At 34.7% G+C, this 17540-nt stretch overlaps 1 protein-coding gene across 1 annotated transcript in view; it reads right to left on the bottom strand.

The window, feature by feature from the left end:
* Window positions 1–10280: 10280 nt before the first annotated feature.
* LOC107559074 (nicotinate phosphoribosyltransferase-like) overlaps window positions 10281–17540 on the bottom strand; it is a 10077-nt gene continuing 2817 nt past the window's right edge. The window contains exons 4-11 of the mRNA XM_016242805.1: window positions 16810–17003; window positions 16585–16725; window positions 12922–13006; window positions 12766–12846; window positions 12563–12665; window positions 11644–11801; window positions 10571–10678; window positions 10281–10484 (exon numbers count right to left, since the gene is read on the bottom strand). Coding sequence (XP_016098291.1) covers window positions 10398–10484; window positions 10571–10678; window positions 11644–11801; window positions 12563–12665; window positions 12766–12846; window positions 12922–13006; window positions 16585–16725; window positions 16810–17003 — 957 coding nt within the window. The 3' untranslated portion in view covers window positions 10281–10397. The remainder of the gene's footprint in view (window positions 10485–10570; window positions 10679–11643; window positions 11802–12562; window positions 12666–12765; window positions 12847–12921; window positions 13007–16584; window positions 16726–16809; window positions 17004–17540) is intronic.

The following is a 17540-nucleotide window of genomic DNA, read 5'->3' as shown; positions in this document are numbered from 1 at the left end:
GCTTTTCAGATAAAAGGGTAGTTTCAGTTTAATATGTTGCGGGCTCATTTATTGGTAATAAATAATTGATAATAAATAATATTGATGATAATAAATTATCAAAAAAATATTGGGCTTGTTTTTGAAGCTGCGGTTGCTTATTTGTCTCGCGAGAGTTGGCAACAGTGTTCAAAATCCACTTGGCTCTGAGTAATATAGTAGTATGTCAACAACAGCAAAGCAAGTTAGTTATTAAACTCGATTATAACACTCACACTGGATTTCCGGAGCCTCTGCGACCTCGCAGAAATCATCTTCCCGATCAATATCAGAGTATTTCTCCAGCGAGCGTGCGACAGAACTTCCTGCAGGATGTCCATCTTTCGAAGCATTTTACACACGCCGTGAAGACGCAGGGCTTCCTCGTGACATATGATGGCTTTACGTAGATGAGCTTTACCTTCAAAATGAAATAAAACCATTTGTATATTTTCACCTGCAATCTGTGTCAATCTGTGTTCAGAAAACATCCCACAAACACAAGCCGAGTCTCCGTTTGTGCTCCGGATCTTGGAGATCGAGTTTGTCTGGTCGTCTGGTGTGAATCTGTATGAGAGCTTTAATCTCTCCACCTTCATCCTCATCTTCATCAGGCATACCTGTGTTAGCTGTTAAACGCAATATCGGTCAGTCGATAATTTTAATGAAAATGATCATTATAAAAGATTGTTTCTTTAGAATGACAAGCACAATACAGACAGAAACATGTTTTAAGAAAGTAGATCAGGTCAGTTTTGATGGTAAAATAACAAAAAACATACCACCGGTCAAAAGTGTGCAATAATTAAACTTTTTGGAAGTCTCTTCTGCTCACCAAGGCTGCATTTATTTGATCAAAAATACAGTAAAAACAGTCAAATTGGGAAATATTATTACAATTTAAAATAGCTGTTTATCTATGTGTTATATATGTTAAAATGTCATTTATTCCTGTGATCAAAAATGACTCATTTGTTTGATGCATTGTTTGATGACATTATCGTTGGTTTTTTCATGGATCCTTCATTAACCTGAAACTAAAGTTCTAGGAGTTTTTCAGTTCATTTTAGGAGTTTGTCACAATTGTTTTCATTTCATCTTGTTAATAATTTACCTTCACTCTCTTCTACTATTGTCTGGGCCTGCTATTAGTATGTGTAGGTGTGTTTATGTGTGTGTGTGTGTGTGTGTGTGTGTGTGTGAGAGAGAATCTGTAAGAGTGTGAGTGTACGTGTAAGTTTTGTGTTTCTGCCCCTGCCGTTCCCACACAAGATTGTAGCACTTTAATTCATAAATGTGATCTAACAAAGGTAAAGGGCAAATTTTGACCAATTATGCACATTGCTTGTAACTGAGATGAAGTAAACATCTGTTGAGTATTTTAACATATAATTTTTGATTGTGTTGAATTCAAAAGCCAAAACTGCAGCGGGTTCACCAGACCCACGAACACTGGCTGAGTAACAAAAAATATGAACACCACACAAGGGTTAAAATGAAGGCATTTTCTGTATTGTTTTTTATATACAGGTGTTTTACCTGTTTTTTAAATATTGCACTTCATTCGTTGTTTTATGGTTAATGGAAATGTCTGTAAAATTAATGGATAATGTCCTGGCAGAAATTTTTATATACGGTATATATATATATACACACATTTTTTAATGGTTTTGACAGAAATCTCTTACCAATCTCTTACTGCATTTATTTGTGCATATAATGATATAAATATAGTAAATACCATAAACATTTTGAAATATTATTACAATTTAAAATAGCTGTTGTCTATTGTAATATGTTGTAAACTGTAATATATTCCTGTGATGTGCAGCTGTATTTTCAGCATCATTCCTCCAGTCTTCAGTGTCACATGATCTTCAGAAATCAGTATAATATGCTGATCTGCTGCTCGAGAAACATTTCTGATTATTATCAATGTTGAAAACAGTTGTGCTGCTTCATATTTTTGTGGAAACTGTGATACATTTTATTTTTCAGGGTTCTTTGATGAATAGACAGCATTTATTTGAAATTCTCAATTCTAAATGTCTTTACTGCCACTTTTGAACAATTTAATGCATGCTTGCTAAATAAGTATTATTTATTTATTTATGTTTTAGTAAATCTTACTTACCCTTAACTTTTGAATGGTATCGTATCAGTTTTCAACGTTGACAATAATCAGAAATGTTTCTTGATCACAGAAATAAACTACATTTTACAATATAATCACATTGAAAACTACTATTATTAATTATAATAATATTTCACAATATTACTGATTTTACTGTATTTTTTATCAAATAAATGCAGCTCTGGTGAGCAAAAAAATGACTTCTTTCAAAAACATTAAAAAATCTTAATCACTGCAGACGTTTGACTGGTAATGTATGCATGAAGTCATCAGTCAGTAAACACACACAGACGTTCAGTAGTTCACCTGAACAGTCACACAGCGCCGCAGCGGTGTAGTAGTGAGCCAGCGCTCTGAAATGATGCGTTTTGACCTGAACCATAGAGATCCAGGAGAAAGGAGCGTAGTCCTTCAGTAACGGCACTGACATCGCCTGAAGAACCAGAGAATACACGTCTGATACCTACAAACACACACACAGTTATGAACAAATGAAACCCTGTAACATGCATTCATTGAAGCGTGTGAGTGTGTGTATGTGTGTGTGTTTGTGCGCGTGAGTGTGTGTGTGTGTGTGTGAGAGTGTGAGTGTGTGCATGCGTGTGCGTGAGTGTGTGTGTGTGTGTGTGCGCATGTTTATGTGGTTTATGAGGACACAGATGTGTATAATAACATGGATATGACATAGGTATTACAACGAGAAGGTGATTTATGAGGACATTTTCAGTGTCCCCGTAATTCAAAAGGCTTATAAACAATTCAGAATGAGTTTTTTTGAAAATCTAAAAACGCACAAAGTCTCCTGTGAGGGGTAGGTTTAGGGGTAGGGTTGGTGTAGGGCAATAGAAAATACGGTTTGTACAGTATAAAACCATTACGCCTATGGAGAGTCCCCATAAACCATAAAAACAAACCTGTGTGTGTGTGTGTGTGTGTGTGAGTATGTGTTTGTGAGTGTGTGTGTTTGTGTGTGTGTTTGTCTGTGGTGAGAGAGTGTGTGTGTGTGTGTGTGTGTGTGTTTGTGTGTGGTGAGAGAGTGTGTTTGTGTGTGTGAGTGAGAGTATGTGTGTGTGTGTGTGTATGTGCTGGCAGCAGTGATCTGCAGGGATCTGTAGGGACGGCTGTAGGACAGAGATAAACGTTACTGAATGAATGAATGAATGAATGACACAACGCCTGGCTTTATTTTTAGATCTACAAGTAGCCTATCACTTCGATTTGCCACCATTTATTGCTTTATTTAAATTATTATATTAATAATACACTAATACACTTAATGGAATGTTAAGAATATGACATAAAACATGACATAAGATACAATTAATAAGGATAGAAAATCTTTGCCTCTATAAAAGGTAAAAAAAATGCACCTGTAAATCAATTTAAGGGGGCAAGGTGACTGCGGTCTAAGTGGAAGAGAGGAATGTTAAATGCTCCAGGGGATACTTTCAGATCTTTCTGAAGATCATGTGACACTTTATACTGGAGTAATGATGATGGAAATTCAGCTTTGCATCACAGAAATAAATTAGATTTTAAAGGATATTAAAATAGAAACCATTATTTTATATTGTACTAATAACATTTTGCAAGATCACTGTTTTTTTCTGTATTTTTGATCAAATAAATGCAGCCTTGATGAGCAGAAGACACTTCTTTAAAACACATTACAAGTCTTACTGATCCCAAACTTTTGAACGGTAGTGTATATATATTTATATTTGTAACGTACTGTGTAATCGTTTCCTGTGAATGACCCAAGACAGAAAAACAGACAGCTAGAGATCATTCAGTACCCGCCGCCCTCTGGAAAGCATCGATAGCGCTCTGAATGCCAGTCAGTGTCCGATTTGAGTATAAAGTGCTCAGATGTTGAACAAAACGCTCCCTTTCTCGAATGCCAGCGCTCTCTGAACTGAAGGCACGCCGGTCAGCGAGTCGTACCTGTGATGAGAGACGTGATCAGAAGCTCTGTCTCTGACCTCTGATCATCCATGTGTTTGTGTGCAGCAGTGCGTCTCACCAGTGAAAGTGAATTCCCAGACTTCTGTGCGGTGAAAAGAAGCGCTGATCCAGGAAATAGAGCTGGTTGTAATATTCCATCAGCAGCTCCTGTCCCGTCTCGTTCCTGCTGGGAGTTCGCATGGCCTACAGAGACAGGCGAAATCATTTTCAGCCGACTGAGAGAAATAATCATCATCAAAAATAACGGTTTGACTTGTGTTTCTCGTAACACAGCACTGCTCCTTGACAAAAAATTCAGATGATTTGCAAAAAAGTCCTAATATAACAGTTTATCCACAAAATAAGAATGAAGATTTTTCTAATTATATACAGTAGAGATGTAACAATTCACTCAACTCACGATTCGATTCACGGTTTTGATTTCACGATTCGATTAAATGTGTCCTTTAATTATTGCTTGGACAAAATACTGTATGTTTCTTTGTGAAATGTAAATATAACGCTATAATAATATACTAATATAGTACTTGTAAATTATTGCTCTTTTGTTGGTTTTGATTGCTTCTATCGTCCTCATTTGTAAGTCGCTTTGGATAAAAGCGTCTGCTAAATAACAAAATTTAAATATAATGTAAATGTAAATAACAAAACTAAATAAAAATTTTTAAATAAGCCCCAAATCAAATAAATAAGTAACACAAATAAAATAAATCTCTTCATATAAACAAACTAAGGCTTTGTCTGTGCTCTTTTCATCTAAAATTAGAGGCAACCACTGCATTTTAATCATGATCCAAACAAAGATGCTGCATACATGCAACACGAGCAGTTTTTAATCTAAATTAGGTTGTATAATTTCGAAATTTGAAGCAAAAACAGAATGGTTTGACTTCAGTTTTGTGAAACTATGCATAAAAATATCTGCATGAAACCGAAACAGCAGACGAGCTGAACGAGACGCAGATTCACTCTCCGCCAGCAGGTGGCGCTTACAGCCTTTCCTTGGTTTCTGCTGTAAACAAAGCAGCGCTGCACTTATGAACTTTAATATGCATAATACAGAGGCAAGAGGAAAATAAAATAATACCATCTAAACTTTTCTAAAGACAGTAAGTTCCCCTCAGACATGCATTCATATAAACTCCTACCCCTAACTGAATCGAGATTTGTTTAGCATCTCAACCGATTTGAATCGTCACATCCAGAAGCAAGAGTTTAAAACTAAAAATGCCTTAATGATGGATTTGTTTCAGCTTTTGTCTTCTCCAGATGTTAACTGGTGGACTGGACTGGTGTGGATTATTGTGATGTTTTTATAAGACTCTCATTCTGACGGCACCCATTCACTGCAGAGGATCCATTGGTGAGCAAGTGATGCAATGCTACATTTCTCCAAATCTGATGAAGAAACAAACTCATCTGCATCTCGGATGGCCTGAGGGTGAGGAAATGTTCAGCAAATTTTCATTTGTGGGTGAACTATTCTTTTAAACAAAACTACAAATGTGTTTTGCATGCTTCAAACCTACACTGTAAAAAAGCCAACTAACAAAAAGTCCTCCAAATAAACATAAAACAGTAAATTGAACTAAGACATTCTGATTGGAAGTGTTCATGCATGATACTAAGTTGATTCAACAAATTCGTTCCTTAAATGTTAAAAACGTGCAATGTTATGTTGATCTTACTAAGAAGTTTAGTTTTCCTTAAATCTCACGATTCTCGTTAGCGCGTGCGCAGTTTGAACAGTGAACGCATGCGCAGTATGAGATTTAAGCTACTTAATCACGGGGTTTCCAGAGTCTGATGCAGGTGAGAAGACAGCGGTTTCCAAAAGTTGATGGTGAGAAGAAGCGGTTGACAGTGTCCTGCCTAATCAATCCTTCTTTTCTGCACAATAACTGGTATGTATTAATCATTTATATAATCGCCTATGTTATTTGTCACATATAATATATTGTGCTCTTCCCAAACTGACGGCCTATTCTAATTTAGCAGTGGTTTACTGATTTAGCACACTGAAAAATGCATCAAATGAAATCGTTTTAATAATGGCGAAATTGCGAAAATAATGTAACGTTAGAGTATTAAATGAGACGTTTGCTCATGGGTATAGACAAAAATGTATAGTAAATGAGCACTGTGCACCTCTTTTCAAGTTTTGAGAGAATATTGCTAATGGGAAAAGGGGTTTTATTTTAATAATCGTTTGATGGAAAAAATCGCGTGATATTCATAATGTAGTATAATGTTACTGCTTTGGTGCCCTTTTGAATAAAAAAAAAAAAATCCATATAAAAATGGGATAAACTGTTGAAAAAATAATGTTTTCACAGCGAATTAGTCCATAGGAGGAAATGCAATGCAGATATTGTAAATTTTCAAATTCTGACCCAGAGGTCCTGGTAAAGCATTACAGGCTTCGTCATGGACAAGGTCATAAAGGAACAAATTGGCCTTGCCTATATTCAGATTGTGTCTGCTCATTCCGGACACAAAGTGCTTTAAGATCGCATTTGTCACGCTGCCACACCCCCCCGAACTATTAGGCAAGTTAGCCTATCATTTAAATGTGAGCTATGTGAGTTTGAAAATGTTTGCAGTGAAAGACATCTTAAAGGACATCTAAAAAGCCATGAAACTGTACGGTGTCCTTTTTCTGGCTGTGAGTATAAAACCAACAGGCTTACAAATGTTGCCTCTCACAGGACTAGGAAACACAAAACTCACACAACAAATGATTTAAGAAACTCGGTCATTACTGAAACTGAGAACATTAACACTGATACAACATTGAACTTTGATGATAATGATGACCATGATGCTGGGGAGTCCTCACAGACTGTTCAAAAGGCTACTGACTCTGAAAGTGTGGATATTGAAACTCTTGAGCATAAACTGGCTTCTGTATTTTTGAAAATGCAAACAGTCTTGCATATATCAAAGAGTGCCATCCACAATATAGTTGAGGAAATGCATGATATATTGCACTTTTCCAAGTCTCTTGCTGTTGAAAGCATCAAAAATATTTTGGTCAAACGAAAAATTGATGTAGATAATTCTATCCTTCAGGAAATTAACAGTGCCATTTTTGAGACCAATCCTCTTCTCCTGACTACTTCAGAAAAAGGAAGTTTGTCCACAGACCACAGAAGGAATTCATATTTCAAAGAACACTTCTCTGTAATTGAGCCAACAGAGTATCTCTATGACAGGACACACAAAAATCACTTCGTTTATGTGTCTTTGTATCATGTTCTGGAATGCTTACTAGCTCATAAAGATCTTTTGGATAAGATTGTGTTCAGTGGAGAGTCTACTCCTGGACATTTTGAGTCTTTTCAAGATGGTTCTTACTTTAAGGAGAACAGACTTCTTGGTGACAAAGACCTTGCAATATCTTTGGGACTGTATGTGGATGAATTTGAAGTGTGCAATCCCTTGGGCACTTTGAGAAAAATCCATAAGATTGTCTATTAATGTTTTTATTATCATTTATTTTTTAATTAATAGATCTGCATGGAGTTTTTTCGGATCAGTAACGTTGACCTCCTGGGGAAGTTCAACATGTCCCTTGAAAAATACACAACACCTCTCCTGAAACTGTACAGAAAGAGAACAGATGCATTTGGAGCAGAAATGAAGACTCTTTTGGACAAGCTGGATGAACAGGTAATCTCAAGATTCTTTAATATGTAGAAAAAAAATTCAGTATTTACAGCTTTCTGAATAGGGCCATTGATGCAATTTTGCGCATTTTTAAAAAATATATATTAGGTTTAACACATAACAGTAAAACTAAACAAAATAAACTTGCTACTTTTAGTAATAAGTTAAATGTAAAATTATAATTGTTCACCCTGAAATTATTCTGTAATCTTTTTCTTACCCACGTGCTTTTCTAAACCATTAAGACTTCCTTTGCCCTGCAGAACATAAAAGGAGAAATTTAGCAAGAAAGAAATTTCAGTCATTTACATACAGTGACATTTGATAGTTACCATTTTTTCAAGGCCTTTTTGCATTTGTTCAAAGTGGTGTCTCAAGAAATGCCGAAACCAATGGCATTTTGGCAGTATTTCAAAGGTTAAAGGGTTAGTTGAAATTTCTGTCATTTAGTACTCACCCTCGTGTCGTTCCACACCAGTAAGACCTTTGTTCATCTTTGGAACAGAAATTAAGATATTTTTGATGAAATCCAAGATTTTTTTTATCCCCCATAGAAATCAACGTAATTACCGTCATTCAAGGTCCAGAAAGGTATTACAGACATTGTTAAAATAGTTTTTTTTTTCTCAGGCCGAGCTAATTGTATTTGGTTTCTATGTAGACACTGGTACTTCCAAGGCCAAGAGTGGATTACAGGCATATCATTGTAATTGTAGTTTCAATGTTGATGTTCTGACAAAAATGTACAGTGCATTTATAATAACTGAGTAATGTTTGTGGTTTACTCTGATGCTTTCACTTGTTTTTGGGTTCTTGGACACAATAGTAACTTAGTTTTGAGGAACTCTTAGGTTGATGTTAAAATATGCAATATAGTAGTTTTCACATAATAGTTCCTTTAAAAATCAACCAAAAATGATAAATACATGTGCAAATGTGCTTCATGCCACAAGACAGCTAACGTATTAAGGTATAATTAACACTGGATTTCTTTAACATTTCAGACACTATAACTGAAATAATAATAACAAACTAAATAGACATTTAAAATACTAATAAAACACAAAAAAACAACAAATTTAAAATAAAAAAATAAAAACGAATTTTTAAAAAAACTATAATAATACCAGATTTGAACAACAAACATAGCCTGTTACCTTATTAAATTAAATTAGATTTACTATGCAAATTGATATACTAAGAACGTACTATTTATTTACTTACAATTTACTAATATCAAAGAGTACTAGATTTTTTCATTTACTAAAATCATATAGCACTAGATTTTTGAATTTTTTAATATTAAAAAATACTTCAAGGTAGCTCACATTACAGTTAGGATTATAGGACAAAACACACTTTTTGTGATTTTCATAAATCACTTTTGTACATTTAAACTTTATTATGTTGTAAAACTAACAGTAAATTATCATTTTCATTACATCGTCACTTATTTTATTAGTTAATCGTAAGAGGAACCAATACCATATTCAAAAGAATTGCTCAGAGAATGTGTTCATGCTATTAGACCACAACAAGCAGCATTGCTCAATCTGTTCTTAGGACTTTAAAGCGAACCAGGGATTTTAACCCTTGTGCGACCATTTGGACATTTTTGTCCTTTTCAGTTTTTAGTTTTTTTTATAATTTTGCCTGTGTTATTGCCAACTGCATACATTTTGGCACAGGTGTGTATTTTTATTGGAATTTTTACTATTTCACTTCAATTTCCTTTAATAAATCTGTTTTGCACAAGGTACAAAAAAATTGTTCCTCTCAGGACCTTAAGGACAAACATGTCCCCATTGAAACCCATTAAAACTGCTATTTTTAATCGCAGTGCCATTTAACGGTAAAATTATGCAATTTTTGTTGATAGGCTTTCATTATATTTTGCATGGCTTTAAAATCTAATTTTTTACTATTTTTTACCAGATGGTGCCATTTTTTCAGGTTTGACCTATAAAGAAAATACTCGCTTTATTTCTGTTTTCTGTATATTATAGAGCCAATTGGATAAATAATGCAGCTGTAATTGTGTGTGTGTGTTGGTGTCAGAGTGTGGTTTGTATGTGTCATAAAAAAAGTTATTGTAATATTTCAGAGGGAAAAACTCTACTGCAAATGTGCACCAGCGGAGTTTTGCTGGCATCTAATGGGCAAAATTTGGTACTGTGCCCAAACAAAATCTTACTGAAAGCTCATTTGTTGAGATATCAACCTCAAATTTGGAATACAACTTGTTTAGATGTATGGCTTTGATTTTCTAGCAGGTATAGAGGTCAACATGTTTCATAAAATATATATTTTATATAAAACATCGTTCATAAATCATTTTCATAAACCTAAACATCTAGAACTTTTTTTTTGGTTTCACTTTTTAAACTTTTTTTTACTTCAACAATAATCTGCCATGGGTCTTCTTTAAAATGAGACCAAACTTAACTGTGCTCCCAAGCTTCAAATTTTTATGACAGTTTTTTGACATGGACATTTTTGTCCACTATGGACCTATGTGTAACTCTTTTTAATTGACGCACAAGGGTTAAGGCACCTCTTCCTTTAGATTTAATGCTTCTGACTTTGGTCTGGGCTGTGTTTCGGCTCGGCTTTAGTTCGACAGCAGGAAGTTGCTGCCTTTACTGTTTCCTTTTGTGATATCAGACACCAGGGAGTGCAGCCGCTCTGATAAAGCCACCTTTAAGACAATGTTAAGAAACACACTTTCAGTCTGCAGATGTCATTTTCAAGTATGTATTCCAGTTGCTGATATGGTGAACTCACGGTGTAATCGTGCGGCTCTTGTAGTCTCTTATGGTGAGGATGCAGCGTTTGCAGAGACATCTGTGCACGCTCACGACTCTCTGATGCACTGTTTAGGGGGAATGTGATCTGTGCACACAATCACACACACATCTGAATTAGAAAAGGCCATGAAATCAACATTGGAGTTTTGTGTTTTTTTGAGCTACATTTGTACAAGTACATTTGAGCTCATAGCATCCAGATGTGCTCCTAAAAGTTCAAAATAAACTTTAAATGTACCGTATTTCTCTTCGATTAAAGGAACAGTTCACCCAAAAATGTGCATTTGTTGAAAATGTGCTCACACTCAGGTCGTCCAAGTTGTAGATGAGTTTGTTTCTTCATCAGATTTGGAGAAATGTAGCATTGCATCACTGTCTCACTGCAAGTGAATGGGTGCCGTCAGAATGAGAGCTGATAAAAACATCACAATAATCCACAGCACTCCAATCCATCAGTTAACATCTGGAGAAGACAAAAGCTGAAACAAATCCATCTTTAAGATGTTTTTAACTTTAAATGCTTCTGGCTAAAATACGAGTCCATAATTCATCCTATTGGTTTCTGGTGAAAAAGTGTTCTGGTCTGAATCAGGAGAGAAATCTGCACAGATCAAGCAGCGTTTACAAGCCAAAACAGCTCTAAACAAATATGTGGCTGGATTTGGATGTGAGAGACAACAGGAGATGCACTTTTTCACTTCAGGAAGCATTATTATGGATTATGGACTCGTATTTTAGTTAAAAACGTCTTAATGCTGGATTTGTTTCAGCTTTTGTCTTCTCCAGATGTTAACTGATGGACTGGAGTGCTGTGGATTACTTGTGGATTATTGTGATGTTTTTAATCAGACGCTCATTCTGACGGCACCCATTCACTTGCAGTGAGCAAGTGATGCAATGCTACATTTCTCCAAATCTGATGAAGAAACAAACTCATCCTAATCTTGGATGGTCTGAGCGTGAGCACATTGTCATTTTTGGGTGAACTATTCCTTTAAAACAGATCAAAAATATTCATATCATCCACAGACTGATATCGTCAGTGTTTACTTGTCCACAGGTGAAGACATCCAAACGCAGACTGGTTACTTGAGCTGGTGTGACCGTCTGAAGTGTCGTGTTCAGTCCTAGAGGGAAGCAGTTCAGCGAGACGGCCGCTTTAGGAGCCGGTTCTTCTGACAGACAGATCAGATCCATCTGCGGATGACCTGCCAAACAGACGTTCATATGAACTACATTCAGCTAATGGTGCTGGCAAACCTGCGAAAGGTGCACTAAGCTATTTTTTTCACTTAAAGATCAAAATAAATATTATATAATGCTATATACTATATTGACAAACAAAACCAGTATCACATTTGTATTGAAATATTGATATTTTTCAGCCTTTTTGCAAGATTCTCTCTCTGTATGTCATAGCAAAATTCGACTGACTGAAATTTTGTTCTTTATACATGAGAATATATCAATATAATACATATGAGAATATATATACAGACAAATATTTATATATTTGCTCTGAAATGTTTTTTTAAGATGTTAAAAAAAACATTAAAACCATCACAATATTCACATTGTTGCTTATATTACCAGCATTATCATAAAAGATATTGTGAATATTCCCTTTAAAGCTCAAATTATTACTACAAAAAAATGAGAAAAAGAGAAAGAAATAATGGTAACACTTTACATATATATATTTAACGCATTAACTAACAATGAGTAATGCATTTGTTAGAGTATTTCATTATTAATCTTTGTTAACGTTAGTTAATAAAAAATACAACTCTTGTTAGTTTTCATTTTTTAAATGTATTAGTAAATGTTGGAATCAACATTAACTAAGATTAATAAAAGCTTTAGATGTATTTTTTGATATTGTTAACTAATGTTAATAAATGGAACCTTATTGTAAAGTGTTACCAAAAATATAATAAATATTAAGATATGATTAAAAGTAAATACAGACCATCTGCGTCTAGAAGCCTATAGACAGACTTGCGTCCCGGCAGTGTGCTTTTCTCTGGATCTTCACTCATCTTCATTCGGGGACGACCTCTGACCTCTATCAGCTACAGTGAGTGAGTAATACAACCATCAGCATGCATTAATAAAGCACTGTGCGTGACTTTTAATGCCGTGTTGACTTCACAACTGGGTCAGTCTTTGTACCTTATACACACACCCCAGAGAGGGCTGCCGCGTGCATGTGACCAGATGCGTCCCCACTCCAACCACGTCGATCTCATTATCCTGACACACAGAGAACCCGCTGATGAATGGCTTTATTGCTGTGTTTAATTCATCTGTGATGTGAAGAGCTCTTACTTTCTTGTTGAGTTCAGCGAGACTCTGTTCAGAAATACTGTTTGTGCCGACGATGATGAGAGACTCAAACTGAGGAACGGAGAAGCTGCAGACAGAGAAACACAGAATAAAATAGATCTGAGTGATCGCATGCTGAAGTTTAAGACTTCTGGTTCAAACCAGTGCTATTTTAGTATCGTGTATTATTATAGGTTTGGCTGATATTGTAAAATAGGTTTTATTTTCATTTTTAGGTGTGTGTTTTTGTTTTTTTTAAACATGTCTATATTGTTTTTAATAAGTTTTAGTTTATAGCTTTATTTAACTTACTTTTAGTAATTTTAGTGTTTGAACTTTTTATATCTAGCTGACAAAATATTTTACTTTGTTTATGTAATAAAAATATTTCTATGGATTTAGCTAACGATAATAACCCTGGTAAAAACTGAAACTAAAACTATTAAATATAATTTTCTGTAACTGAAATGAAGCTGAAATTAATTCAAATATAAAGATTAGATGAAAAACTGTCACAACTAGCTGTGCAAACACGCATTAAGACGGAGATGATCAATAAATAGTCTTAATTAATCCAACAGAGGTAAAGGCAATCCAATAATAGCTGTAACGGAGATGAGACCCGACAATGAAACGCAAAGAGAAGTGAACTGAAGCAGGGGAGATGATGACAAACACACCTGAACATAAAGATGAAATCAAATCAGTAACTATGACAATTAACTGTTGCCTTGGCAACTAACTGAAATAAGTTTTAAGGCTACATAGAAATATATATTTAAAAAAAAGCTAATAAAAATACCAAATTATTTCAACTTACTTCATCACCAAAATTAAGCTGAAAATATAAAAATAAATATGAAATAATAAAAGTACATATTCTGTTGTATTAAATTTTTTTAATAATTGTTTTTCTTTTTAAATAGTTCCGTTTTAAACAAAGTATAAAATAAAAATAATAAAAAGTATAAAAATAAAGTTCTATTTTAAGTTATTTTTTTAAACCACACAAATCAGTGCAACATCCTTGCGTTCACTTTTTACTTAAACCTAAATTAAAAAGAAAAAAAAAATATATATATATATATATAGAGAGAGAGAGAGAGATTTTCGTTAAAAAATTTTTTTTTTATTATATTTAAAGTTTTATTATTAAATTTGTTATTTATTCATTTTATTTTATGTCACACAAATCAGGATAATATCCTCCTTTTACTTTTCACTTAAACCAAATCTGAATATATATATATATATATTTTTTTTTATAATTGTTTCTATTTTTTCAAAGTTTTATATTTTAAGTTCTATTATTAAAATTATTTATTTATTTTTTAAGTCACACAACTCAGGATAATATCCTCCTTTTAATTTTCACTTAAAACCAAATCTGAAAATATATATTAAAAAAATTAATAAATAAGAACAAAAATACACTTTCTGGTGTATTTTATTTTTTGTTTCTATTTTTTCAAAGTTTTATATTTTAAGTTCTATTATTAAAATTATTTATTTATTTTTTAAGTCACACAACTCAGGATAATATCCTCCTTTTAATTTTCACTTAAAACCAAATCTGAAAATATATATTAAAAAAATTAATAAATAAGAACAAAAATACACTTTCTGGTGTATTTTATTTTTTGTTTCTATTTTTTCAAAGTTTTATATTTTAAGTTCTATTATTAAAATTGTTATTTATTTATTAATTTTTATTATTTTTTTTAAGTCACACAAATTAGTATAATATCCTGCTTTCACTTTTCACTTAAACCCAAACGGACCCTTTTCACAAGACTGTGATGATGTGTTTAACGGTCATCAGCATCGTAAATCCTCGAAAGTTTTTCATATTTGTATTTTGTTTTTTAATGTATCTACATTTATAACACAATTATTGTATTATATCACCTTTGCATCAAATTACAAAAAACACAGTTAACGCTAATGCAAGGGTGTTTCTAAAGCAGCGTCTATGGGAGGGACGGTAAATTTGACATCGTTCTCTCTTCTGACTGCCGTCATCAGTCTCTCTCTCCATTTTTTTCCTTTTATTGAAAGTCATGAAAACACTATCGTTTTGCTATTTGAGCAAATGTGGTACTCTCCCATTCACAGCTCTTCAAGTCAACCCAACTATGACGACTTCCGCTGCTGAGAAACCCGGAAATGTGAAAAAGGTCCACTGAAATTAAAACTGAAAATATGAAAATAAAGCTATTCAAAATATTTCACAATTCTAAATATTAATCAATGCTATAATATTCTATAAATATACCTAAAATAACACTGACCCCCAAGTCTGAGCAGTACTAAAATGCCTGTGTAATAATGTTGTGTTGTTAGTGTCTCACTGTTGGCTACATTCTTTGAAGACGCGCCGCACTTCCAGCGACTGCCTGCTGAGATCCCCGCTGTCCAGCCTGACGCCCAGCGGCCGGTACTGCAGCTCATACAGAGCCAGAGCCACGGCACAGAAACACAGCAGACCGCTGCTGCAGCACAAACACACACATCTGTCAAACACACCACAGCACACAACACTACTGGATGATCACGTGTCTCTGAGAATGTCCTACCAGCTGACGCTGTAGCTGTCAATCACAGGCAGGAAGTTTTGTGGGTATGCGATGGCGTAGGACAGGAAGGCCGCCAGCTCTCCCTCCCGAACGAGGCTCGTCTTTGACCCCAACAGCTGACAGACACGACCCAGCCAGCCCTTCACCAGACAGATGACGTCAATAGGGCCTCCGCCGCCGCAGGGCACCAGAGTCTGTCAAATCAACACATATGGTTTATCATTTCAGGTCAGTAAAAGAAATTAATACTTTTATTCAGCAAGGATGCATTAAATTGATCAAATGTTACAGTAAGTATTTCTATTTCAAATAAATGCTGTTCTTTTGAACTTTCTGTTCATCCGTGAATACTGAAAAATAAAATACATCACAGTTTCCACAAAAATATTGTGCAGCACAACTTTTTTCAACATTGATAATAATCAGAAATGTTTCTTGAGCAGCAAATTATACTGATTTCTGAAGTCACACAAATTAGGATAATATCCTGCTTTCACTTTTCACTTAAACCCAAACGGACCCTTTTCACAAGACTGTGATGATGTGTTTAACGGTCATCAGCATCGTAAATCCTCGAAAGTTTTTCATATTTGTATTTTGTTTTTTAATGTATCTATATTTATAACACAATTATTGTATTATATCACCTTTGCATCAAATTACAAAAAACACAGTTAACGCTAATGCGAGGGTGTTTCTAAAGCAGCGTCTATGGGAGGGACGGTAAATTTGACATCGTTCTCTCTTCTGACTGCCGTCATCAGTCTCTCTCTCCATTTTTTTCCTTTTATTGAAAGTCATGAAAACACTATCGTTTTGCTATTTGAGCAAATGTGGTACTCTCCCATTCACGGCTCTTCAAGTCAACCCAACTATGACGACTTCCGCTGCTGAGAAACCCGGAAATGTGAAAAAGGTCCACTGAAATTAAAACTGAAAATATGAAAATAAAGCTATTCAAAATATTTCACAATTCTAAATATTAATCAATGCTATAATATTCTATAAATATACCTAAAATAACACTGACCCCCAAGTCTGAGCAGTACTAAAATGCCTGTGTAATAATGTTGTGTTGTTAGTGTCTCACTGTTGGCTACATTCTTTGAAGACGCGCCGCACTTCCAGCGACTGCCTGCTGAGATCCCCGCTGTCCAGCCTGACGCCCAGCGGCCGGTACTGCAGCTCATACAGAGCCAGAGCCACGGCACAGAAACACAGCAGACCGCTGCTGCAGCACAAACACACACATCTGTCAAACACACCACAGCACACAACACTACTGGATGATCACGTGTCTCTGAGAATGTCCTACCAGCTGACGCTGTAGCTGTCAATCACAGGCAGGAAGTTTTGTGGGTATGCGATGGCGTAGGACAGGAAGGCCGCCAGCTCTCCCTCCCGAACGAGGCTCGTCTTTGACCCCAACAGCTGACAGACACGACCCAGCCAGCCCTTCACCAGACAGATGACGTCAATAGGGCCTCCGCCGCCGCAGGGCACCAGAGTCTGTCAAATCAACACATATGGTTTATCATTTCAGGTCAGTAAAAGAAATTAATACTTTTATTCAGCAAGGATGCATTAAATTGATCAAATGTTACAGTAAGTATTTCTATTTCAAATAAATGCTGTTCTTTTGAACTTTCTGTTCATCCGTGAATACTGAAAAATAAAATACATCACAGTTTCCACAAAAATATTGTGCAGCACGACTGTTTTCAACATTGATAATAATCAGAAATGTTTCTTGAGCAGCAAATTATACTGATTTCTGAAGATCATGTGACACTGAAGACTGGAGGAATGATGCTGAAAATACAGCTGCGCATCACAGAAATAAATTACATTTTACATTATATTCACATAGAAACCATATTTTACATTGTAATAATTTTTTTTTTTAATTATGTATTTTTGATCAAATGAATGCAGCCTTGGTAAGCAGAAGAGAGTTATAAAAACATAAAAAGTCTTAATTATATATATATATATATATATATATATATATATATATATAGATATATATATATATATATATATATA

The sequence above is a fragment of the Sinocyclocheilus grahami genome, unplaced genomic scaffold, assembly GCF_001515645.1.
Source record: "Sinocyclocheilus grahami isolate Dianchi unplaced genomic scaffold, SAMN03320097.WGS_v1.1 scaffold674.1, whole genome shotgun sequence".
In the NCBI taxonomy this organism is placed as follows: Eukaryota; Metazoa; Chordata; class Actinopteri; order Cypriniformes; family Cyprinidae; genus Sinocyclocheilus; species Sinocyclocheilus grahami.
The sequence above is the reverse complement of the archived record's forward strand: the minus strand, read 5'-3'. Positions and strand labels throughout refer to the sequence as shown.